This window comes from Amblyomma americanum, chromosome 10 (genome assembly GCF_052857255.1).
Source record: "Amblyomma americanum isolate KBUSLIRL-KWMA chromosome 10, ASM5285725v1, whole genome shotgun sequence".
In the NCBI taxonomy this organism is placed as follows: domain Eukaryota; kingdom Metazoa; phylum Arthropoda; class Arachnida; order Ixodida; family Ixodidae; genus Amblyomma; species Amblyomma americanum.
Window position 1 is genome coordinate 63696105 of NC_135506.1, and position 27695 is coordinate 63723799.

The 27695-nt window shown below is 42.9% G+C and overlaps 1 protein-coding gene across 1 annotated transcript in view; it reads right to left on the reverse strand.

Annotated features, from left to right (window-relative positions):
• LOC144108358 (uncharacterized) overlaps positions 1-26872 on the reverse strand; it is a 51356-nt gene extending 24484 nt beyond the window's left edge. The window contains exons 1-3 of the mRNA XM_077641612.1: positions 23601-26872; positions 17209-17614; positions 15355-15547 (exon numbers count right to left, since the gene is read on the reverse strand). Of these exons, the coding sequence (XP_077497738.1) occupies positions 15355-15547; positions 17209-17614; positions 23601-23874 (873 nt within the window). The 5' untranslated portion in view covers positions 23875-26872. The remainder of the gene's footprint in view (positions 1-15354; positions 15548-17208; positions 17615-23600) is intronic.
• Between the last annotated feature and the right edge of the window lie 823 nt (positions 26873-27695).

Consider the following 27695-nt stretch of genomic DNA (forward strand, 5'->3'; position numbering starts at 1 on the left):
GCTCAGCTGGAGTTAGGAAGTGGAAAGTTTCTGCCAGACACAATTTCTAGTTCTGCAATCCAGATAGGAAGGCATTTTGGGACTGTAAACAGATTTCATTATTGCAACTGAGACATAGAGAAGTTCAATGAACATACGGCAGAGGCCGGCCAGAAAGATGGATATCTGGCCCGCTACTAGCTGAGGAAGGGGAAGAGAAGAAAGAGGGTGATGATGGGTGACAATGTGGTGAGAATAGAGATGTGAATATGTACCCGCATATCTCATGACAGCACAAGCGCGAGTCCAGGCCCATTTTTCTCGAAAAAATATAAAAAAGCCCGCATTGCCTGGACTGCTTTCCAACTCGGCGGCCAAGTAAGCGCCTAGCAGTAAGTCCTCCGATACTGGCCTGCTGTCTAAACGCTTCAAAGAAGTGGCCAATGTTTGTCTTTCGCGCACATATACTGGGTACACCACTACTACATGCTCCAGTCTTGGTTATATGAAACGAACGGAAGTGTGGGGAGTCCATTAGTCCAATTAAATACAAGTACTTTCGCCTAAAAACGATGTTTAAACAAAGTCTATGCATCAAGCCTGCAGCTGGGAACTGCATGGTTCCCAGTTCACTAATCCATTTGAAAATAGGAATACTTTTTTTCATCTGGGTGCACATTCAGGAGATAGTTTGTTAACCATTGCTCATTACGAGATTTAGAAACCACATTTGTTAATGCATCTACTTCAATACTCATTAAGAAACTTGTAAATTTAGCAATCACTGCCACTGTAATCAAATAGCTTATAATTAGAGATTTATTAATGCTGAGGCAAAACCATTTCTAGCAAGTTGCCAGTTATAGGCATGCTGTCCTCAAATGAAGATTGGTGCATACACCCATTTAATCATATCAGCATTTGTAAATATAAGTAGTATAAGTATTAAAATTTTCTGGACATGGTCTTTAAAGGCTGCGAACCTAGAGTGAGTGCTCTATCCTGTGCCTCTGCCCCTTTCGTAGTCTTCCTAGTACATGACAATATATTAATATGGAGGAGTACCAAAGCTCCTCTTTTTCTTACCTTTGAAAACAATATTTCATAGGTGTGCTTCTCTCTCTCATCATTGCCATCAAATGGGACCATTTGTTGACTACTTGGCACCACTGTGTCTAATGTATGCACAGGCACATACAACTGATTATGTGGGAGCTTGGTATGCAGTTAAATTTGGTGATGTGATACTAATAGTTTAAGGCATTCCCCTATAAGAAAAATTAATTTATCTTCCCGATAATCAAGGTGTTTTGGCAGCACTTTTACGTATGTCAGAGACCTTAAGCAGTCGTGCCCTGCATGGGATTAGGTTGGCCATTCAGTTCCAAATGTGGGGGCTGCGTTTCAATGAAGGTGAAATGTGAAAGATGCCAGTGTCCTGTGCGTATCAGAGCATGTTGAAGAACCCAAGATGGTTGCAATTATTCCTGCAACCTCCACTACAGTGCCCCTATGTCTCTCTTCCTTCTTTCACTCCCTCCATCCACTCCTGCATGGCAAGGTTGAAGTGTTCACAAAGAAGAAACAGCTACTGCATTTCCCCTTTCCTCAAAACCAATCTCCATTTTCATGTGAGCTTAAAGCCTTCAAAATGTGCACACCAGGCATGGCAGTATTAAAGACAATACTACCTTTCGATACATTTTGCTTATTGGTATTAAGTATCACTGGCGATAATGAAAGTACCAGTTTGGAAAGCACATTTTTAGTGTACCATGCATATTAAAGATACTCGATAATGAAAAAAAACGTGTCTCAAATTTGGAGGCTGCTGTGAATCAAACTTCCGGCTGGCAGCACTCACTCAGGAAGTATACCGTATACTGATAAAAGAGATGGAGTGCAATTAGAAAGAGGTGATGCCAATGCCATTGGCCTGGTCAGACTTCTTTCGTACTGCGTTTGTTGTTTGGCAGATAAATGATGCATACCTAGTGCTTCTGTACATTCAGTGACAGAATGAAAGAGGAGACAGGTCTACAATTGTGGCAGAAATAATACTGCTTTATTATGACTTCAGGTTGTGGTTGTTGCCAACAGAAATGGAAGACTTTTGCTGCCAAGATCAGCAGCTTCCAGAACATTTGTTGGTGGTGTAAATGTACAGCTGGGATTAGCCTTACAGTGGCCTGTCGGCAATTGCTCCGTCTGAGTCACTGATATATATGATTGCGTCTCCACCAAAGTTCCATAAAGCCAGTGTGATTGCCGCTCAGTTCGGGAACCCTCAGGGTACACAATCCAAGAGGCATCATCCAAAGGAACGTTCAGTCTCCTCAGATTTTCCAGGAGTGTCTCAGACTCAGCACAAAAATGCGGGCACATTAAAACGAAATAGTTCAGACAGCACAACATCACAGTGTACGCACATAGGTGAGATGGTGCAGTGAATATTCTGAAACACGGTTTTGTTGAACATTTTTTGTTCTGGCAACACTATGACTTAGCCCCAGAACACTTCCTGTTTGAAGAGGGCGCATTTTTTAAGCAAGCAATTTTATACCAAATTAACTCGATTACTGGAGCTAGAGGTACCTAACGTGCGAGTGAAGCTAAAAGGGAAAAGACGCAAACCCAAAAGTTTGTGGGATGAAGAGGTCAAGAGGGCGATAGAGAAACGTCAGGAAGTGTCCGGGGAACACAGATATTCCAAGAAGAGGGGGAGCCAGAAGTTGAAGTAGACAGAAAATGGGACACATTCATAAAGTGTAGAAGGGAAGCCTCCTATTTGATTAATGAGAAAATCAGAAGAAAGGGTGCCCAATGGATGTCAAAAGTAAATAAAAAGGATAGAAAAGCAGCCCAAAAATTCTGGAAACATCAAAATGCAATGAGTAATAAGACTAGGCTAGAGCAAAGCTTTATTGTTACAGATCAGAATATTCAACTAGAAGAGGATGAAGCGATAAAACACATAGGAACAAGGATAACAGAAAAATTGAAAGAAAGGATTGTTGCACATAATTTATCGAAGGAAGATAGACCGGTTACTACAATAACTTCAGCTGAGCAAAGAGAGTGGGAAAGAGCAGAGAAGGTGGTTCCTAGTGGCACATCAACAGGACCAGATGGTATTCCGATTATGTTGATAAAGAAGCTAGGACCAAAATCCAAGCAAACATTAATACAGGTAGTGAATAAAAAGATAGTGGATGGGAAAGTCCCTGATGTGTGGCAATTAGGTAGAATGAACATGATATATAAGGAAAAGGGGGACAAAGCTGACATAAGTAACTATTGTCCCATAAAAGTGACATCTGTGGTTTACAGGGTGGTGATGCAGATTATAAAGGATAGACAGCAGGCTTGGGTGCAGAAGGAGGGGGTGTTAGGGGAACTACAGAATGGGTTCCGGAAACAAAGGAGGTTGGAGGACAATCTATTTTCATTGACGCAGTGTATAGAAATTGCTGAAAAGGAACACAGGCCCCTATGGCTAGCATTTCTGGATATTAGGGGAGCCTACGACAACGTTTTTCAAGAGTATTTGTGGGACATACTGGGCACATTGGATGTGGAAGATGGAGTAATTAATCTTTTAAAAGATATATATAAAGGTAACAGAGTGCTTATAAAATGGAAAAAAAATGTATCAGGGCCTGTAGAGATAAATTGGGGGCTTTGGCAAGGATGTCCTTTGTCTCCTTTGTTGTTCATGTTGTACGTGCAAGGGTAGGAGACCAAGTTAGAGAGGAGCGGACTAGGCATCAACCTTTCATTGTTCAAGGAGAATGGATTAAACAGTCATTACAGGGACTAATATACACGGATGATATAGTGCTAATGGCTGACAACAAGGAAGATTTACAGAAGTTCATAGACATATGTGGTACAGAGGGAGATAGATTAGGTTTCAAGTTTAGTAAGAAAAAATCTGCAGTCATGATATTTAATAATGAGGGCAGCGAGCATAAAATACAGGAGTTCACACTAGAGGTAGTGGATGAGTGCAGGTATATTGGGGTGTGGATAAATAACGGTGCGGAGTATCTGACAGAGCATGAAAAATATGTAATGAATAAAGCTAGTAGGAATGCGCTGTCATGAAAAATAGGGAACTGTGGAATTACAATAGATATGAAGTGGTAAGAGGGATCTGGAAAGGGGTGATGGTTCCTTGCCTGACTTTCGGTAATGCATTCCTGTGCACTATACCAGATGTTTAAGCAAGGTTAGAAATTAAACAAAGGTGTAGGGAGGCTAGCTTTGGGAGCACATGGCAATACTCCAAATCAGGGGGTAGAGGTTGATATGGGATGGGTGTTGTTCGAGAGCAGAGAACCTAGCAGTAAGATAGCATTTGAGGAGCGACTGAGAAAAAAAGGGAAAAGCGGTGGGCTAGAAAAGTTTTCAGATACCTGTACATAAGGAATGCTGTGACGAAATGAAGAAAGTGAACTAGAAAATTGACAAGAAAATATGTGGACAGCAGTAGGGGGCAAATCAGCAATTATCGGTTAAGAAAAAGGTTAAATAAACAGACAGAGCTCTGTGGAAAACAAGGATGCTGACGAAATCGGCACTGGGAACATACAGAATCTTTAAGCAGGAAATTGCCAAAGAAAATATGTATGATAATTGTAGGGGAAGCCCTTTGTTGTTTGAGGCCAGGACTGGAGTTTTGCGGACTAAGACATATAGAGTCAGGTACCATGAGATAGACACATTGTGCAATGCATGCGGAGAGGATGAGGAAACGGCTGAACACTTGATACTTTTCTGTAAAGGGCTTCACCGTACAGTGAAAAGCAGCAGGGTTGATTTACCCAAGGCATTGGGGTTTAATTACATTGAAGGGAAAGTAGATTTTAAGCGAGTAGAAGTAACCAAGCGACGGTTATCTGATTGGTGGCTAAATTCAAGACAATAGTAAAATTTCATAAGTCATGGCTAGGTGGCTTGAGCCACCGCCCGATTTAAAGGGTTCAGCTGTGTCCATCCAACCATATATCCGATTACCCCAGGGAAAAGGAGAAGCATCAAAAGCTGCTGCATCACCTACACCCGTGCCTTATCAAACATTGCGTGGAATGCTATGCATGCTGCACTGCCTTATCAAAACCAGCACAACAGGTGTCATCTGCCCCAGTGCAAACATTTTCAAATGCTGCTCCATTGATACTGGAAATATTTTGAAGCTATAGTATCACCATTACCGCAAATGTTTGTTTGTAAATTACAAAACCGTGTATAGGCAGTTGATAAGAGTAGCCATGTTGTGCGACAAGCCTTCAGTAACGCAAGGAAGGAGGTGCAGAGGTGTCCAGAGTGCAGAAAAGTGTCGCACGACTAGCTGCCTAGCGAAGTTCTCATTCTTTAGGACAGCCACTGAAGGTGCATAATACCGGGCTTCTTGAGCAAGAATATTGTCTGCCACCGTGTTACTAGTGACTCTGCGAGATGGAAGCCACTGGAAGCAAACTTTGTCAACACGATAGATGTTATGCACTTGTCAATGGGGTCATCAGCCCTGGCAGCGTCAAGTGCATCAGCCATGAAGGTCAGAGGCAAGAGAGTGCAGCTGCCAACACAACTCCTTTGATGATTGTAATGTATAGTTGGATGTAGCGTGATTCGTTAATAAACCTAAGCGGGCACCTTGAATCTGTGTGCAGCAAGCATGGGGGAAGCTGGTGAGTAAGCAAGCAGTGAATGATAAAACTATTGAGAGCTCTTCAAAGATATGATGACAATGCTATAATGATCCAACATGTTACTGCACACTGCAAGGCACTCTAGAATCTTACCTGCTGTGACACAGCCCTGTGACACATCTCTGCATTTTTTTTCATCATATCACTTGCTTGTCATGCTTATGTTTAACTTGTCATCAAATCTAAGTGGTATCTGACCATTCGCTGAACGCCTGACATCCTCATGTCTGCGAAACCATGCACAACCAATAATAACTATAGAAACGTGATGCAGAATGTTAAATGCCACATACCATAGAAAACCAACTTATGTATTATTGCCTAGTGTCCAGTTATTATCATCTCCTTCCTGGCTTTAGAGAAGAGCAGTGCTTTGAGTCGACAGAAGAAAAAGAGACTAAATCTTGCCGTGCGATGTACTGAACCACAGTATGGGTATTGAGTCTACCTTTATAGCTGTGTGTGAACCCAAGGTAAGGAGCAAGAATCTGCCCACAAGGAAAGCGATGCATAGCTGCAAAATCCACATCATCAGCATGTCCGTTGTAATCATGGCCTTATCATTGTTGTCCATAACCGTGCCCAGCCACACAATGCACCACTACTGCCACTACCCATGGCTGGTTACTGCATTGCATGGAAGTGAGGCTGCACTGGAATATTCCAACACTCAGCAAAATGCATCCTCTGGCTTAGGTGTATGCTAATGGGAGTGTAGCAGCACAAACGCAGCACAAATTCGCATCTCTGCATCAAGTCACTATTCACTCTGACTGGCGCAAGCATTTCACGCCAGCCCAGCCGCTGCTGAAAGTCTTTCTACTCAAGGATAGATGCGTAAACGCCCGGTGAAATTTTCCCATGGCCTCAACGGGCAGCAGTCTTTTGAAGTGGCAGCTTCACAGCTAGAGGTAAAGGGTCGAGATCACTGTGTACTTCCCATGACTATCAAGGGTCAGCGAAGGTCAGGCCTTCAGTTTATAAGTTTGGAGAACCAGTAAATGGTCAGGCAAGGAGACACGATCTCGCCAATGCTATTCACCCCATGTTTACAGGAGGTATTCCGAGGCCTGAACAGGGAACAGCCAGAGATAAGAGTTAATGAAGAATACCCAAATAATCTGCGATTCGCTGATGACATTGCCTTGCTGAGTCACTCAAGAGATGAACTACAAATGATGATCAATGAGTTAGACAGACAGAACAGTACGGTGGGTCTAAAAATTAATATGCAGAATAACCAAAGTAATGTTCACCAGTCTAGCAAGGGAACAGGAGTTCACAATTGGCAGCGAGGGGCTGGAAGTGATAAAGGAATACATCTACTTAGGGCAGGTAGTGACAGCTGATCCGGATCATGAGAGGGAAATAACTATGAGGATAAGAATGGGGTGGAGCGCATATGGCAACTTCTCTCAGATCATGAATGGCAGTTTACCAATATCCATCAAGAGAAATGTGTACAATAGCTGTATCTTATCAGTACTCACTACGGGGCAGAAATGTGGAGGCCAACGAAAAGGGTTAAGCTTAAGCTAAGGATAGCACAGTGAGCCAAGGAAAGGGGAATGTTAGGTGTAACGTTAAGAGACCAGAAGCAGACAGAGTAGATGAGGGTCCAGAACAAGCGCGTGTTAACGATATCCTAGTCGAAATAAAGAGGAAGAAATGGGCTTGGGCAGGGCATGTACTGCGAAGGCAAGTTAACCGCTGGTCCTTAAGGGTAATGGAGATGATTCCAAGAGAAGGCAAGCGTAGCAGGGGGCGGCAGAAGGTTAGGTGGGCGGATGAGATTACGAAGTTTGCAGGCATAGGGTGGGCACAGCTGGCAAAGGACAGGGTTAAATGGAGAGACATGGGAGAGGCCTTTGCCCTGCAGTGGGTGTAGTAAGGCTGATGATGATGATGATGAAATGGTGAAGCCATTGCAAAGGTCGTTATTTCAAGGTCATCAGGGTCAAGTCAAGGTCAACAAAAATCGGGTCACGCAACCGACTCTTGGCTCGTCAAGGAGCCAAAACGCAGCGTTTACGTGCTAGGGCGTGACGTCGCGCCCTCCTTAACCAAATACATATCGGGAAGAGTGCCGGCGCACCTAGGAACGAAGTCGACATGCGGTGTTCACGTGGCAAGGACCAAAGAAACGACCAAAGCATAGCATAACAAGACTTTGCCAGGCTAAACCATCGTGAACCTACCGCTTCTCCCTCGGTTTAATCAAAGCTAAACCACCATTATTTTTTCACTTGGGTCTCCTTCATGACTGTGGCGTGGCAGTCTGTTATACAGCAGTACCAGCACTTACTGTTCATTCGCTACAGATCTGTGGCAGTAGAAGTGTCGCAAAAGAGCGATGAGACCAATTAATATCAGGAAATGATGTCCAGACCCGCCACAGTGGCTCAGTGGTTAGGGAGCTTGGCTACTGAGCTCTGCGTTTCGATGGAGGTGAAACGCAAAAGGCGCTTGTGTGCTGTGCGATGTCAGTGCACGTTAAAGATCCCCAGGTGGTCGAAATTATTCTGGAGACTTCCACTACGGCACCTCTTTCTTCCTTTTTTTTTCACTCCTTCTTTTACCCCTCCCCTTACAGTGTGGTTCAGGTGTCCACCGAGATGTGACATATACTGTGCCATTTCGTTTGCTCAAAAACTAATTTAAAGTTACGTCCAATCTTACCCAAATGATCACTTTCTAGGCGAAACAGAGGCAGCGGCTGACACCGAAAGGATGTATTGGTTTACTCAACATTGATAATCGAGGCCACTAAGGTGGTGGCATGGGTAACGGCAAAATGCATTGCAGGTTGCCTATACCACCAGGACCCTTGAGTCAATGAGGCTGTATGCTTTACTCTTATCCGTTGATAAAATTCTACATAAAATACAAGACAACATGCTCGTCAGCTACCGCAAAGAGGCGTTTTTCATTTGCTTGACTAATAACAAGGCCGTGTCACGGGATTCTTTCTGACCAGCGATTTCAGCAAATGCTGTTAATTAGTACTATTAAGTAAAAGTAACATCTAAATAACAGAACAAGAGATTAGTAAAATATGTTCTGCCTAATTAAAACTTTCCGCTCTTTTATATCTTGTCCTTTTACTTCTAACTATAAATGTAGACTCTCCACTTCAAGCAGCTGTTAAACACAATGCTGGGGAAATGACTGTTTCGTTTTCCCAAGCGCATTGAGCTTTCACTTTTTAACACAGGCAAAGGCAACTGTAAATAATGCAGTAACAAACGAAAAGTATCAGAAAAGTTTTCAAGTTTATTCGTATGTAGTCAGGTGCTCATGGACCTGTTTACATGAACGTTGGCTTAAAAAGGGATTTTCCTAGGCTGCTATTGGAAGTGGTCATTTAAACATCACCACGGTTTCAGCCCATTGCTAAAGTTCGAACAGCCCCAGGCTATATGCTCCGTGGCCAGGCTTTCAGACAGAGTAAAAGGGCAAAATGTGTGTAATATGTAGAAACAGCCTATCATTTTACTGGTGTGGTTGGTGCACAGCAAATGAAAACACACCTCTTGATTGGCAAACTGCTTCCAATTTCAGTGCATTCTTTTTAACAGATTCTCTAGGTGCAAATGGGCTTGGGCAGGGCATGTACTACGAAGGCAAGTTAACCGCTGGTCCTTAAGGGTAATGGAGATGATTCCAAGAGAAGGCAAGCGTAGCAGGGGGCGGCAGAAGGTTAGGTGGGCGGATGAGATTACGAAGTTTGCAGGCATAGGGTGGGCACAGCTGGCAAAGGACAGGGTTAAATGGAGAGACATGGGAGAGGCCTTTTTCAGCCCATCCTGATTGTAATGACTCATTTATGTTTTGCAGTAGTTCTTTCAGATCCAAATTCATATGTCACTTGTCTTCAGTACACATTCATCTTCAGCCATTTCATTTCAGGTATTGACAGAATAAAGGGCTACCTCATTCATTATGAGGTAGTTACTATCTGACCTCATCCACATGGTCTTGAAATATGGTAACAATGTCTGTCTCAAAGTTGGTAGTAATTGCACCTATTGTAGCCCTTTACTTTGGGTACTTGAACACAGTACAGTGCTGTTTGCAAAAGGCATTTAACATGGTTTACACAACCTCCTGTGTTGACTACTATATTCTTTTTAACATGACAGATGTGGCATGTGAGCAAGTACTGTGTATGCATGACATGGGTCACTTATCATCTTTCATTCTCTTTCCTGGTTGGCGACAGCTATGAACCTGGCTGACAGTCTGTCAGAACATCAGCACACTATATTCCATTTTGTTGTCTGCTTTTATATATCACACTACTGGTGCATGCGGAAACAAATTTTGTGGCCAGAGCAGATGAAGTAATGCCCGAGACAAGCAGATTCAAGGCTGACATTGAACGAACAGGGTCAAATGTGATCTGACAAATTACACTCAGAAAAAGAACGAACTTATTTTGCCTTAAATCATTTCATGTGGTTTACGCTTTGTGGAGCAGCGGGACATGTGTCTTACTTGCTTCAAATGCCAGGAAAACGGTGCACCTACATAACACATTTTTGCATCCGAGCTCTACCGAACAATCAAACAAACCATTCAGGCTGTTTTATCTGTCACTAAAAGGCCTCTTTAGCATTCTGTGTTTTTACAAGTGACTGAGTTAAAGGTTATACCACATCTGGAGCTGTTTACGGAATGACCAAATCACAAACTTGTCAAAAACAGATCAATCAGCCCCACTCCTACTGGTACGTAATGGCCGGCATAATAATTGATAATAATTGGTTTTTTTGGGGAAAGGAAATGGCGCAGTATCTGTCTCATATATCATTGGACACCTGAACCACGCCTAAGGGAAGGGATAAGGAAGGGAGTGAAAGAAGAAAGGAAGAAGGAGGTGCCGTAGTGGAGGGCTCCGGAATAATTTCGACCACCTGGGGATCTTTAACGTGCACTGACATCGCACAGCACACGGGCGCCTTAACGTTTTTCCTCCATAAAAACGCAGCCGCCGCGGTCGGGTTCGAACCCGGGAATTCCGGATCAGTAGTCGAGCGCCCTAACCACTGAGCCACCGCGGCGGGGCAGCCATATTGCTTTTTGCAGCTGCAGATTACGTCACAGATGTGGCAGAAGTGATGATGTTGCACACCTTATTATGCAGGCGCAAATTGGTTGTTTTTGAAGCGGTAGCTTCTCTATTAGAGGTCTCGGGCCAAGATCGCCATGCGTTGCTGTTGATCTTCAAGGCTCAGCCAAGGTCAAACCTTTAGATTACGAGTTTGAGAACCGGTGGATGGTCAATGGTCAGATCAATGGCCAAGCAATTAGACAGGTCAAGGTCAATTCAAGGTCGACCAGGGATATCAAGGTTAGCCAAATTTTAGTCAAAGGTCAAGGTCATCACGGGCGTCAAGGTCAACCAAAATTGGGTCACGTTAGTGACTCTTGGCTCGCCGAGAAGCCAAAACGCAGCGTTTACATGATAGGGAGTGACATCGCACACTCCAAAACAGAGTACATAATGGGAGGAGCGCCGGCACACCTAGGAACGAAGTTAACATGCAGTATACACGTGCGAGGCCGTGACGCCACAGCCTCCTAAACCGAGTATATAACGCAAGGAGTGCCAACGTGCCTAGGCACAAAGTCCACTTGTAGTGTTCAGGCTAAACCCTCGGTTTAACCAAAGCTAAACCACCGTTAATTTTTTGTGATCGCCTCGAGGGGGTCAATCTGACCGTTACATTTTTACAGAAAATGGTGGCGGTGTATGTGGCAGTACAAATGAGGCGGCTGCGCCAGCGCAAGAAGCTATGAAGAAGGGTGCACGAAGATGCATATGACTTGCTGGACGAGCTATTTCAACACCTTTTTGGACTGAAAAAGCAGACTGGGGAGTGGCTACGTGATGAAGTTGGCGATGAACCGGGAGGTGTGCGTGTGCTGTTGGTGCGACGGCAAGTGCTGTGCGCACTGCGGTTCTTTGCCACTGGCAGCTTTCAAGCAGCCATCGGTAATGAGGTGCATGTCTGCATTGTACTACCGGCAGTGAGCAAATGCGTGCAGCAGGTTTCAGAGGCAATCTGCAAAGTTGGCGTGCAGAAGGGTTGGGTTCCCGCAGTCACCTCTTTCCCAGAACTACATATAAAAAAAGATGCCTATGATGGCAAAGAACTTTATTTTTCTCTGCAAATTGCACTTCGTGGTCGCTTTCTGTTTCCCGAGGTACCTTGTTTCCCAACAGATAACCACACATCACATAACGCAACACTTCACCCTTTGATGCTTTTGTCATTGACTGCAAGAACCGAACAACAGACTTCAACAGTCACTGCAGTGGTGGCCTAGTGGTCTGAGCATCCGCCTCATATGCAGGAGGTGCGAGGTTCGATCCCCAGTGCCACCAGGTACCCACCGGTGATACAATGGGTTCAAGCTTCCCCTGGCCTGGTGCCCGGCTTAAACAGGGTGAAATGCTTGGGAAATGGGTCTTTGACCCCACCTTGAGCAAACGAAAAATACCTTGCACCATGGCGCTCTTTGGCCACAGATGCCTTGCGCGATAAAAATTCACTATCATCACCATCATCAGCAGACGACCAACAAGTTGTATTCACCGATTTCATACCGAGGCAGAAATGTAGCATCCACTGCCTTCGGTAGGTCAACCGCACAGTACCTAGACTTGAGACAATGCGTAAAAAACAATAACAAGGCATGGAAAAAGCTGCTTTCGTGAAAGCAGCTTGCTGACGTTTTACCGCTGTCAGCGCATCCATCAGCCTGACTACGCCCACTGCAGGAAAAAGGCCTTTCCCATGTCTCTCCAATTAACCCTGTCCTTTGCCAGCTGCGCCCATCGTATCCTTGCAAATGTAATCTCATCCGCCCACCTAACCTTCTGCTATGCTTGTCTTCTCTTGGAATCCACTCTGTTACCTTTAAGGACCAGCAGTTATCGTCCCTTCACACTACATGCCCTGCCCGAGCTCATTTCTTCCTTTTGATTTCGACTAGGATGTCACAAACCTGCGTTTGTTCCCTCACCCACTCGGCCTGCTTCTCGCTGCATTGTCCTTAAAGGTGCACTAAAGGGGAATCGGAACTCGTCTTTTTACTTCAGGAACTCTATCTACACGTTCCGGGCATTCTTAGAAATTTCGAATTATTGTCCTGTGCAACCAATTGCCCTAATTAAATCGGATTAAATGTCCTGGCTCCCGCCTGTTTTTGACCTCAACGCGGTAGGTAGGCAGAGTCAACCAACGTGTGGAGTGCCTTTCAGCCAGCCCAGTGGCGGCTTTGCTTTCGCTTTTATTTGTTTTTTAGGTTTCTGTGGATAAACAGTTTCAGTCACATACAATATAGCCACAAATTAGGTCAGCGGAAATAAAAATACATGTGGACTCTTTGATTTACGTACCACTCCACCGATGGCAGAGCGGCAAGCCACCACGAGACTGGCTGACGTGTTGATTGACTCCTCCTATCTACCGTGTTGAGTTAACAAAATGGCGGGAGCCGGGACATTTAATCCGATTTAAGTAGGGCAGTCAGCCGCACCGAACAATCATTCAAAGTTTCTAAGAATGCCCGCAAAATGTAGAAAGAGTTCCCGCGCTAAAGAGACGAGTTCAGATTCTCTTTAGAGCACGTTTGCCTTAAGTTGAACTCTTTTCATTAGCCTACACGTTTCTATACTTTTCTCTTGAGTGATATTTGTAAACTGCCATTCATGATCTGAGAGAACCTGCCATATGCACTCCACACTATTCTTATTTTTCTGCTTATTTCCCACTCATGATCAGGGGCCACTACCTGCCCTAAGTAGACGTATTCCCTTACTACTTCCAGCACCTCGCTACCAATTGTGAACTGCTGTTCCCTTGCTAGACTGTTGAACATAATACCACGACTTCGTATGCTCTTTGTTTCGCTTAATATTTTTCAACTTAAAACACAATGTTTTGGGACAAGAAAATATGTTATTTTGATTGCTATGTATTTCCTAAGCCTTTTACAAAAATTTAGCAGATGGTCCCTTGCCATGCAAATAAATGCTCTCGTAATACAATGAATAAATGCTCTCATATACTCTCGTAATGCTTCCGTAATATGGCCACTGAGGAGTTTTTATGAAGTTATTGGTACAACTGTGCACCCCTTTATTCTACAAAACCGATTGTCGAAACAGCTTCAAAATGATGTCATTCCATTCCTAGAGTCACATTGAGTACAGTTTTAACATTTATACGCATGTGAGACATGCACAGAGCTTGCGTCTGATAAACAGTAATATATACACCATGGAAGCCGTTTTAAATTTTGATCTCTCAGCACCTTTCCCTTTTTGCTTCCTCTGATTATTATTACTTGAAATCTCCTAGGACAAATCAGAATATGCAATTTTGTGTCATATGAATAATGCTTGCATCTGCTAAATGATGTAGTGATGAAAGAGTTACGAACTACTACGCTGACAGTTTTCACTCTAGTTCCTCTGAGCACAAGTTTACCGATCTGTTCTCGTACTGGTAGAAGTAGTGTAAAAGGAAACACCCAGTTCGCACACAAGAAGGCATTCTGTAGATGTTTCTGCGCTGAAATTGAAAACGAAGTTTATTGAACTCCTGCCACAACCATCAAGTAGAAATGTGTGAGCGAAACAAACATCCAAATCATATTAACAAGGAAAAGACACGTAGCAAACACGAACAACCATAACAAAAGGGACACTTCATGAGTGCAGTGTGCAAAAAAGCATGAAGGGGAGCAGACAATTAAAACAACCCAACGAACACTGGATTCAATTTGAAAATCCTAAAAAATATGTTGCATTGTTTCAACACAGAATGCAACATACTTTTTAGGCATTGCAAAAATTTCCAAATGGGAATCTGCTGGTTCCAGCAGTGCTGGTCCAACAGTGCTGGATTATTAGCACAATTCCAACAGCTGCTGGGAACGGCAGCTGCTGGAACCAGTGGGCGTGCCCTGGTAGGAATGAAACATTCAAGTAACTTTTCTCTTTGTTTGGATAAGCAATTCATACAACAACCTTTGTTTCCTACTTTTCTAAAATATTACAATAAGGTGCTAATGTAGCAGTTAATATAATGCTAAGCGCACACAGAAATTAAGGAAAACACGCTCACGACTTATGCTAAAATCTCATTCACCCTGCAGGGCTATGTAGAACAGTGATAGCACACATATAGCTTCAAACCCCACTCTGCAAAAAGCGACATGAGCAACAACAGACTATAATTAGCACACACAACTTGCATGTGGAACTCATACACTCACATTCAAACTAATACCACGGGCTCACGCTTATATATATGCCTTCCATTAAGGGTGTACTAGAGGTGGCAGTGAGGAATGGTTAATGAGCAAAGTTTTCTCATCAAATTTTGGCACCATTTATGCAATTTATAGCAGGCACAAACCAAGAGATTTAGGTGAAAATTTCTGTTTGTTAAATAGCAACATTATTATCAAAACAAAGAAAAAGTTCTCCAAACTGAGCAGCAAAAAGTTCTCGGCTGAAACGAGCTAATCCCAGTTCAGATCTATATAGTTGGGCTCAGCAGGTTTCTGCTGGAACCAGTTGGTCCTGTAGAAAACCAGCAAGGTTCCTGCAGGGACCAGCTGACCCAGTTGAAAACCAGCAAACTCCGCCGTTGGAACCAGCTGCCGCACTCTGCTGGTTTGTGCTGGTTTCAGTTGGTCCCAACAGAACTAGCTGCTGCAGTACAACACCAGCAAGGTTCCTGTTGGGACCAACTGAAACCAGCACAAACCACCAGATTCCCAGTAGATTTTCACCTGGGGAGCTACATTTCCTGTAGAACGAATCCTTCTCCCATCTTATTACAAAAAGTAAGCATCTCATGCCAGAAGTACAGTAAAACCTCATTAATTTGAAATAATTGGGACTGCAAAAAATATTCTAATTAACGAAGTGCAGCAAAAAAATACAACCCAGGCAAAAAATTTTGTTGTGGAGACGCGCAACCCATTATTGGACACTGCGATTACCATATACTGCCATGCAAAAGCTTATTCCCAGCTTGCAGCCTCTACTGCCCCCTTCGAGGGCCCTCTTCCCGCATTTTTCCAATGCCGCACTTGTTTTTCAGTTTCCCGCGGGATGAAATCGTGGCGCACGCGTCAACTCAAAACAATAAATACGTAACAATGCGATCGCAAGGACCGCAGTCTGAAGCCAATGAAGATCAAAAGCGAAAAAACAGCGCTCCATCCTGTCCTCCACACTTGCGTGCGGCCCGAATGAGTACGGCAAATCGAACTGCAAATAGTCCTGTAGTTTCGGATTCTGGCATGACGCATGCCTCTGAGATTGTCAGTGTTTGCTTTCGCGATACCAACAAACCAAGCAAACGGTGTATTATTTGAATGTCCGCTAGCAGAACTGATTTGCATTGGAATTAACGACCTTTTTTTTTCATGCCTGGAACCCTACGCATCCTGCCATAAATGGGCGCCGGTACAAGGTGCACACTACCTACCACTCATCCAAAGCTACAAGGTCAATCCCTCATTATCAGATGGTCGTTTTTCTGAAGAAAGGTCTATTTATACATGGCGGTACTAAAGTAATCAGAGATGCCAGTAACCTAACCCCCCAACCATGACGCACCACTCAAAGAAACTGCGCAGGCAAGCGTTAAGCGCAGTCAACCCGCTGTTTCAGCGGTCCACAGGCCATGCCATCAGGCTGGCTCTTGTGCTGGGAGTACTGGGTGTATCAAGCACCAGCATCACTCTGTAGCCCCACCTCCCGGCTATGAGGACCCATCACTTCACCAGTTTGCAGCAAAATCGTGCCTGGGCACTATCGCATAGCACCCCAGATCATCGAATTACACGGGCTGGTGCAGTCTGCCGCTTCGAATTATCTACTCAAATTTGCATTACATAATTACGGGACCACACAAAATTCTTCAAATTATCTGAAATTTCAAATTAACCGAGTTCAAATTATCCCGATTTTACTGGATTCGAGGCACCCTGTGCGGTCTGTTTGATTTTTCAAAGCAAGTTTCTTTAACGCTTATGCGCATGTCAGCACACGAGACTCAAACAGCATGCTACTGAAAAATACTGTAAAAGAACTTCAGTAGAATGAAAAACTGGGTGAGTTCGTGAAGGTTCCGCATAATGAACAGCGCAAAAGGACCAAGACGAGGAAAGAAACAGACATACGAGGTGTTCAGAAATGTTTCTTTCCTTGCCCTGGCCCTTTTGCACCGTTTTATTATGATATTGTAAAAGAAAATGAAGCCTTAATACACAGAAAACACATTCATCCATGTCCAGTGGGCTCTATGGATGGCGTTGCTCACAGTTCACTTGAGAGAAGCCGTCCGTTTACGGTCAATCACCCTTAAATTATAGGGCATCGTATATAGCCATCTAAAAATATTACACCATAAAATGCACATTATAAACAGGATCCCTGCAATACCACCTAACCACATAACACACTTTTAAACAGACAAACTACAACAGTGTTCCCCTAATGTGGGATTGCAAATGTCGATCTAGGTGTGATTTTGTTGAAAAGGCCATGGGACATAGGTGGCATTGAAATCGCCTCTCGCCCGTGTGGATGCATATGTGGCGTGTTAGGGCAGCCTTCTCTCTGAAGCTCTTGCTGCAATGTTCGCACTGGTAAGGCCTCTCACCCGTGTGGATGCGAAGGTGTTTTGCAAGGCTGCTACTCTGCCCAAAGCCCTTGCCACAGTGGATGCATCGGAAGGGGCGCTCTCCAGTGTGTGTCCTCTGGTGGATCTTGAAGGCTTGGTGTAGATTTGTGGCATAGCCACAATCAGGGCACTGGTATCGCTGCCTTCCTGCTTGCAATTTTTGTTGAGCTGATGAGCCGAAGCTGCTGCCAGCTCCAGCTGAGCCTGCGAAATGAAGCAAACCATATACACAGGCATGAGAGATGCCTCAATGCACTGACTGCAGCTGGCCCACCACTCGAAAACAGCGAGTCAGTGTAAGGATGCTCTTACTGAGGTCTGGTCATATTGCTGGTACATGGGGTGTCATGGTCGGTAAGCAAATATTCAAGAAAACTGAAGCCACAACTAAAATATTTGCTATTTTGATGCTGGCATATACTTCACGCATGATCATGGCAGGCAACAAACAGCCTATATTTCAAAGACGGCTGAAACTCTTACTGAACCAAAAGCTACTAGTATACTGTGTCCCAGTAAACCTGATGGTGTTTTTAGCAAAAAAAGAAAGCGAATAAAGCAGTATATATTCTATGCAGCTTGACATACCTTTATTATCTCAATGGACTTGTTTCGCGAAAAAGAACCAAGCAAAAAAAATGGATGATTTAGCATGGTTAGACCAAATGCAAACTAGGAGCGCTAGCACTCGGTTTTGGTTCAAGGCTCGGTTTGCAAGGTCAAGCAGGCTTCAGACAAAGATTGGTGACAGCAGACTAAGCTCCACCTTAAGGTTATGACGTGATAGCCTCAAAGAGATGATGCCCATACAGGCATGGGCAGCATCGAAGAAACATGTATCTTCGATACAATTTTTGTATCGGCAGCAGGTATCACTTGCCAGAAATGAAAGTATCGGAATATCAGTATCGAAGATACATTTTTAATGTATCATGTATTTTAACAATACTGAATAATGAAAAAAAAAGCATGCCATGGATTTTGATGCTGCTAGTCAGATTTTGAGCCAGCGACGCTCGCTCTGCCGGTAGCAAACTGGAAAAAAGGAAAGAACTAGGAAGAGATGATGTCAATGCCATTGGCCCAGTCAGTTCTTTCTTTTTAACTTCGTTGTTCGGTAGAAGAATGACATATATGTTGCACTTCTGCATACTCGGTGACAGAACGAACAAGGAGACAGGCTCACCGTTTCTTCACGGCTATTTCAAGTAGCGGTGGTTGCCAACAGCAATGGAAGACTTTTGCCTTCATGCTCAGGAGCTTACAGAACATTTGTTGTTTGCTTTGTAAGAACAATAAAGGTCATGCACTCTTTCACACCTGGGTCAATGGGGTCATCAGAGCCAGCAGTGTCAAATGCATCAGCTGATGCATTCCTTTCATTCGGAGGGGAAACGCTACAACACACCGTAGCTCTCAAGATGCACTAGTGAAACATGAGTTTCTTAACTATACCTCGAGGATCCTTGAGTCTATGTGGTTGTGCTTCACTCTTATCCACTGCCAAAAAATTAGGGGGACACATAAGCTCCGCCTTAAGCGTAAGGCACGATAGTGTCAATGGGTCCTTCCAGTGGCGTGAAGTCCTCATTGCGTGTTACTATGCAGACACAGACACTGTTCGTTTTTTAATTTATTTATGCTTAGCTATTATTTGAAAAATATTTTTATTTCTTATAAGGCCTTCCTTCAGCCAAATCGTACGGACGCGTAAAAATACGTGATGTTAAGAAGGACAAAAACTGCGATGATGAAATTGTATTGCTGTTTTGAAATTTGAGACAACTGAAAAAGTTGGAATGTGCGCTGTCAACTAAAAGTGCTGCAGTATTGTTAATAACTACCTGACTTGTATTGTATTCCCCCCTCTTTGAAGGCAATAAACAAAATAAAAGGTTCTTCAGTGGTGGAGAAGTAGCGCGCCCAGCTCATGACTCCAGGGGTAGCGGTTCGAGTCTCGGCTCGACTGTTTTTCTGCGGTGATCATTTATTTTTATTCCAGATGTTTGCCATTAGGCATAGAGATCATTGTTGTACTGTGTGATCATTGTGGGGTGCTTTAATTACCTGTGCAAGGTCACGTGGTTGTAACATTGTCCCACTCTCGACCTATCCCAACTTTCGACATGCCAACGCCAACAATAGCAGTTTCTCCGTTGACCAGGACTTAGTTTTTTTATTTTTGCTTTGCTTAAAGAGGAACACAAGGTTCAATTGCAAAAATCTCGAAAAAAAAATAGAATTTTTGAAAACACCAGACTTGGCACCTATAAAGTCTTTTTGATCACATTCAAACAAATTTTCTCAAAAACAGCCAGAATTTTAAAAATGTGTTTGTGACCATAGGTAGAAAAAAGTGGCTATTAGTGCAACTTCAGTGCCTGTTTTCTCAAAAGCGTCTTTGGCCCGACTTCCGTGCTTGCAGAAAGCACAGTATGACAATGGCTTCATAGATTTTCATGCAGTTCGTTGCACTGTGTTCCTTGACAAATTCTTTATACAGTGATGTTCTTATTTTTTGCAAAATTACTTTCTCAGTTTTTTTCTCAGCAACTACTTTGACGTGATGAAAATGAGTGCATTATGCAAGCATAAATATAATTTTTGGTGTAGAAAAAATCAGGCTGATGAAAATATTTAAGAATGTCATTGCATGAACAAATATTTTGGCTAAAATATAAGGCTACTGCAGGCTCCTATCATGTTTTCTTGTCACATAAGGCTTTCTGAAAGTTTAGTCAAGCACATAAAAATTTATAATGGCACGACTACTAAAGAAATATAAGTGAAATTTTGTATTTATTAATTTGCTGCACTTCTAAACATGGCTACTGCATTTCATTGCTCTATATTAAATAAATTAAAATTTAACCCCCGCACTCCGGGTTTCCTAGGCATGTGTGAATAGGGTTTCTTTTTGTTCAAAGTGAATTCGAAGAAAATAGTAATTTTTTCGAATAATTCTGAAGCGAATATTTCAGACGCTTCTGGCATACAAAAAGGTTGAACGACGCAATAGACATTTTCAAAATCATGTATTTTTCGAACAAGCAAGCCCACTGCATGAAAAAAAGGAAGAATACGGAAGCTTTGTCACATTCAATGAAACTGTCTCGACTTTCTGTAAAAATTACTATTGGAAATTGAGGGAGCTGACCAACGTGCAGTGCTGGCATATCTCATCATCATCATCATCACCATCAGCCTGACTACACCCACTGCAGGGCAAAAGCCGCTCCCATGCCTCTCCAATTAACCCTGTCCTTTGCCAACTGCATCCACCCTTTGCCTGCAAACTTCTTGATCTCATCCGCCCACCGAAATTTGTGCCGCCCCCTGCTACGCTTGCATTCCCTTGAAATCCACTCCGTTACCCTTAAGGACCAGTGGTCATCTTGCCTTCACATTACATGCCCTGCCCAAGCCCATTTCTTTTTCTTGATTTCGACTAGGATGTAATTAACCTGTGTTTGCTCCCTCACCCATTCTGCTTACTTTGCTTCCGGTCTCTTAACATTACACCCATCATTTTTCTCTCCATGTCTGGCTGCGTTGTCCTCAACTTCAGCTGAAACCTTTTCGTTAACCTCCACGTTTCTGCCCCGTAGGTGAGTACTGGTAAGATACAGCTGTTGTACACTTTTCTCTTGATGGATATTGGTAAACTGCCATTCATAATCTGAGAGAAGTTGCCATATACGCTCCACCCCATTCTTATCCTTATAGTTATTTCCCTCTCATGATCTGGATGAGCTGTCACTACCTCCCCTAAGTATTTGTTTACCACATCCAGGCCCTCACTGCCAATTGTGAACTGCTGTTCCTTTGCTAGACTGTTGAACATTACTTTGGTTTTCTGCATGTTAATTTTTAGACCCAGCATGATTTGCAGTTCACCTCCTGCTGGCATATCTGTGGGGTGTGAAGCCAAAATGTGGGGCTCCAAATGCCACTCTGAATTGCGATTGTGTCATTGGGCAGTTGTACTCTTAAGCAGTGGCTCCATGACACCTGCTAGGCCACCCCGCATCAGGTGTCGTATAGGGGCACCCATCTCCACGTGTCTCATGCTAGCTTCCTTTCAAGTTTAGCAAATTTCACATGAAGAAGACCAGCTGTGTCAGCTGCAGTTAGCTCAGACTCATTCTGCAGAAGTGAAGGGTGCCGCGCGCCCTCCAATTACAGATGATCAGCATAGCACAATCCACTTCCGCGGGGAGCCACTGTGCATGCCCAGATCGGCTCGAGGAACCCACACACGGCGCCAGGCGCCGGCCAGCTGTTTGCAGACCTGCCCCGTCGGGTCCAGTCAGCACGTGCACACTAGTGGCGTGTGGAAGCATATCGCGCTAAGCTAGATCTCTCAACTGATGCATGCCACCATACCGGTTATGGCACGTGTGCACTGCGGGTAGCACGGCTGCAGGTGCCTGGCAGGTACAGATATCTGGGTGCTGTGCTTCAGCCTGCTCGCGCCTGTTGCCATGAGAATGCACAGACTGGCACCAGCATATGCCAGGCATGCGGTGCAAATTTGGGGCTCCGGTTGCGCGCGCACCGCGGTGCCATCCTGAAAGAGATATGCTGAACCGTGCAGCAAAACTTCCAACAATGTTATTCACTCGAGACAAATAAAAAAAGATTTCGAATTCTATACATTCGGATTGAATTGAATATCAAATAATCTACTACTCGACTGAGTACTCGAAGTTATCGATTATTCGCACATGCCAAGAGCTGTCTCCTAAAGCATGGCCGCATCGCGAGGCTCTTTTGGACCAACAGTTTGAGGAAATGTTGTTACTACAGTTAAATAAGAAAAGTGTAAACAACAAAGGTTAGCAAGATACACTTTGCCCAAAAAAAGTCTTAGCCCTTTTATTCTGTTTTTTAAAAATCTAGCCTTTAATGAGGTATGTTCAACTTCAAACATCTGTTAAACATAGTGCCAGGGAAATAACTGTTAGGCTTTTTCAAGTGCATACAGCTTGGACCTTTTACCACAGGGAAAAGGCAGAGGCACACGGTAAATACTGCGGTAAGAAATGATGACCATAAGAAACAGTTTCAAGTTACAAAAATGATTAAACTCTTTCAAATACATTGTGCTGTATCAAATACACTAACAATTCCAGAAAGCATGAAGAAATTTCTTATCATATCATATCAGTTTATTAGTATTGGCGGTTTTAGTGGTGTATTGAAGTATCGACGATACAGTATAGAGTATCTGTATTGGAAATCGATTTTGGTTCAATATCTTATACCAGTACCTTAACTTGAGGGTACCAGGTATCGGTATTGAAGATACTTTTTTCAAGTGTGCCTTTATGCGGTATTTCTTGCAGTTCCTAAAAAAAAATTCTATGCAAGATATCAAGAAAGTGAGTACCGATTTCCCATATTTCCTGATTTCCTGTACAAATTGTTGTATGCGCAGAAAACAAAGAGGAATTCTTCTGTCCTCTCTTTAGAACAAGGAAAACATTGAAGCAGAAGTAAGCATTCAAGGCACATAGTACTTTGCACTGTCCATCTGATTTCCCACAGCTAATTCCTTAAGCTCATTTACTATTACCAGAACACAAAAGTCAAACAGCATTATGTTTAAAAACACTCTAAACCAGAATGAACTAATGTATAGCAATCACATCTTTCCATGAACAGCGTGCTTTCCTGACCCTTGTGCTCACAATTCATCGATTGGAAACCAATACTGTTCAATGGCATTCACCATAAAATTTCCTTACATCTGAGAGCTATTCGGAAATATTGGACCAAGAGACTTTTGTTAACATGGTATTTATACTCCTGTACCCCTTTAAAAACCTCTCAGCCAAATCAGCAGACTCCTAAAATGCATAATGCTTCCCTGGAACTGCACACCGGAAGGCTGCCAGAATGCTTCCTGCCATTATTAAACAGCAGATGCTTTTAGGTGAATATCTGTCCAGATAGTACACGGAATGCAGCCAAAGAGCAAATACACTTAGGGCAAAAAACACTGCAACAGGTTTGGATTATTATGGAATTGTACAGGACAATTTAGCTGAGACTCAAGTTACTAAAGCCGTGGGACACAAAATGCATTTGTACAGCTTCTTGCCTATGTAGACACAAAGGCACTTTGTAAGCCTGCCACTCCCAGCAAAGCCTTGGCTGCAATGCATGCACTGGAAGGGCTTCTCACCTGAGTGCATGCGGAGGTGGTATGTCAGGTAGTCGCATCGTGCAAAGCTCTTGTTGCAGTGGTAGCACCGAAAGGGGCGCTCTCCGGTATGTGTCCTCTGGTGGTTATTGAAGCGATGGGAAAAAACTGTGGCATAGCCGCACTCAGGGCACACATACTGCTTCTTTCCGGCTTGTGATGTTCGTTGAGGTGATGAGCCATGGCTGGTAGGTTCTAGGACTGCACCTGTGCAAAAAATAATATATTTTGTAAAATGCAAGAGGTACATCCCCATGCATTGACCGGAGTCTGTACCTTCTCAAGATTTAATGGCGAGGATAATCTCACTCAGAACAAGTTAAACAAAGATTAATTCAAACAACAGTCTTTAAATAACAGAAGTTTTGTGCTTAAGTTCACATGCATTTTAGATTAGCACAGCAGATAACAAGCAGCATAATAGTAAAAGCATCATGGAAATTATAGCCAAGTAAAGCGCTTAAAATTCCATGAGTGGCTCAGTAACATTTATCAATTTCTTCCATCACTTATCAGAAAAGAAGCATACTTTCCACAGTTAAGCATTATTAGGCACTGAGCTTCTGGCAACACAAGCTTACACTCTATAAGCAAAGAACATTTTTTTTAGGGTACCACTTCCCCTCGAACCCATAGTAACAAGAACCCTGGAAGCATTATGCTTGAATTTGCTGTTGTTGCCGATGCACACAGTAATGCAGCCTTCCCAACACTGTCAACATACTTGCAAAAAAAGAACAAAAGGTCGCATAAATTAAAAGTAAACTATAACGAGGCTAAATGATTGATCTTTCAAGGGTGGTGGTCTCCACAAACATGGCAACTGAAAACTGACTGTTGATTGTTGGCATTCAAAAAATGCATGGACATGCACAGTGCCTTTAGACTGTAGTTAAAAACTTTTATTTTTTCCCATGAGCACCAAATTATGGAATGCCCTTGATGGTTCTCTGCGTAGTTTGCCTCTTGAGGAGTTTGCCAGTGCACTGCTTTTTCACATTGCTTGATAATACGTTGTTCTTCTGTGAATTACTTTTTGTATCCACTCCTCCAATGTCTCTCTACATAGGCAATAGGAGAGTTGTGCCCCATTAATACGACCTCTGTTTATATAGACGACTCAAATTATAGAAAATTTTTTCTGTGGACCAGACTTTTTCATTGTATTTACACCTTGTTAATATGTAAACTTGCTGTCCGGACAATGAACAGGGTGAAAATGTATGAAGCCAATTGGGACCGATGTATTTTTCTCCCATTAATATGGACAGTGAAAAGAAAACAATATTGAATACCACTGCCAGACCTTCTGCCCGTGGTATTCTAAGTGCAGAACACCAGTTAAAGGGAGTGAAAAATTGAAAATGCCGTAGTAATGGTCTTTTGTGTGCGTGTGTGGTTTCATGCTTTAGAGCGGCAAAGTGCCTGCTCGATACGCATTACTATTTGCCACAACGCATGAATGGTTGAGGAAAAAGAATGCTTTCTGTGCACTATGTTGAGAACCACATTCAACAGCTGTCAGCCGAGTGAGTACAGAGGTTCTTGGGATGTGACCAATCCCAGTAGAAAATGCTTCATCACACCAAGAGGCATCACGTGTCTCATGGATCACTAGGTGCTCAAAACATGCTAAAACCTGCACTGCACGATTTAAAACAATGGCAACCTAATGAATCACCACTTCACTGCCTGCCACTATGCTGAGAAGTCATTAATCATAAAACATTTTTCCCAAACTTTTGTTTGTTTTTGTTCATGATTCATTCTTATGGACGACTCACTTTAAGGACACTTTCGCTCAGCAGCCAAAATGTCCATAATAACGAGGCACAACTGTATTTGTAAATAAAAATTGGAAATAAATAAAACCAGTAACTGACAAGCATATTTCTATGGAATCACTGTGAAGTAAAAAACTAACATTATTGTTATTCCAAGTTAATGAAATGCTCTGACATAGCTGCAGCCGCAAAAATTTACTGCATCCATAAAAAGAAGCTTCCAAAATTTGACTCAATTCACTAACATTACGGAATACACAATATGAAATGGCAGAGCAGTAACTCTTCACTATCATTCCGGAATACGCAATATGAAACGGAACAGCAGCAACACTGTGGCTTCATTTTACCAGATCAAAAAACATCCAGCATGGTAACAAAACTTCGAAGACTTCTTATGTAAGAACACTGCTTATGGGCAACAACATCAAAAACAATTGTATACAGGTGCATCTACCTGCACTTAATGCAGTACATAATAAGCTGTTCACAGATAACATGACCAATTATTGCACACCCAGACAACACACAGTGAACGAGGGAGTGGGGAGCCTCAGGGCGTTTAGCCAACATTTCGACAAGAGGACTTGTCTTTTCCAGCTGCAAAAACTCGCACCAGCCCTTTCTGCTCCCATGCAGAAAAACACTGGTTTTGTCTTCGAGACAATACCCATTGGTTCCCTCAACCTGAATGCCAAGTACAGCACTAAATGTTAATTATGCAGTAATTGCTAATTGAATTGAAAATTTGCTCCACCTAGGGGGTCTCCACTATTTATATTGGACTAGCACAAAACTTTTTCTTGCAACGTTTTGTGACTCTTGTATCGCTATTCAGCTTCTCAAGAACACACGAGTTATTAGAGACTCTTTTGGGCAAGCACTCTAATAAGCAGAAAATATACAACTCTATAAAGACAGTCCCCAGAAGCCATCTGGCCAACTGTTACACACTCTACAATTTATAGTCACCCGATACTGTTTATTAATACAGCATGACTGCTCTGAACATCACAATCTTATTTGAGCATATGCATTCACCTCCATGATAATGTCAGCAGGAGCCTTCGAAGCATACTTAATTTAGCTGCAGTTCGAATGTTGTAATGAAGGTAAAAGGTGATATGGTAGTAGAGTAATTGATTCCAAGAATGCAAAGTGAAAGTATGAGACTTATATCTGCATAAACATGAGCACGCTGATGAAGCATCATACAAAATGCTCAGCAAAAATGCTACAGTTCTGTTGTGAAACAGAAGCTGAGACACTCAACAAGCTCCATCACAGCGAGACAAGTTGGCAAGTGACAGTCCCTTGTCCAAGATTAATCGTCAGATTGGTGCAATGAGAGACTTCGTCTTTCATCAGCCATGTCCAAAGCCAAGCTGCAGCCTGAAAAATAAATAAACAAAAGCAGAAAATGCATAACCTCCAAGCAGAATTTCCCTTCAGCATTTTTCATGCACTGTTGCACCACAACTTTCCTCGAAAACCAGATGCTACAGAAGAAGAATTTAGAAACTAAGAGGTGGGGAATGACACCAGTGCAGGCTGAAGAATTTGCGTTAGTGGCATTGTTATAACACTGGCACTACTACCACTGGGGCTGGAATACCAGTGGCTGAGGGCTACATTCAGTAAAGAGCCCTTTGCCTGTTCACCAGCACACATAAGGTGCATGCAACACACTACGAACACTATAGACACAAACCCGAAAAGTTCAAAACAAACATGACTTTTGCTCTTCCAGTGCATACTCTGTAAATTTAGAATAGCCTTCAAAATTATTGATGACAAAACCAACTCTAAGCTAATACAATTCATGGCCCAAGTTTTCAATAGTGCCACATCTTCAGTCTGTTCACAGCACCCAGGCATTATATATAATGGTAATTTCTGCACTCATTACTTTTAAGTTCAGAAAATGTTGATTCTTACTAAGCACAGGGTTGATGCTGGTTTTGAATACAAAAATACAAGCATTTTCAATGACTTTCAAGACCTCGCCAATATTATCAACGACTAATGAAAACTTCCTATATGCACTGAAAACAATATCTGACGAAAGAGAAAAAATTAGGACGACGCTTAAGCTTCGCCTTAAGAGTAGACTTGATAACACCTTCTTTTTATTTTTCTTTCTCATTTGTTATCGTTTACAAATCCACAATCACATTACTGATCATGGTCATCGATTACAATTGCAATTTATACAGAATACCCCTAAAGGCCCTCGAGAGGGTATTACATAGGGGGGGCACAGGCAAATGAACAGAATAGAAGAAAACCACAA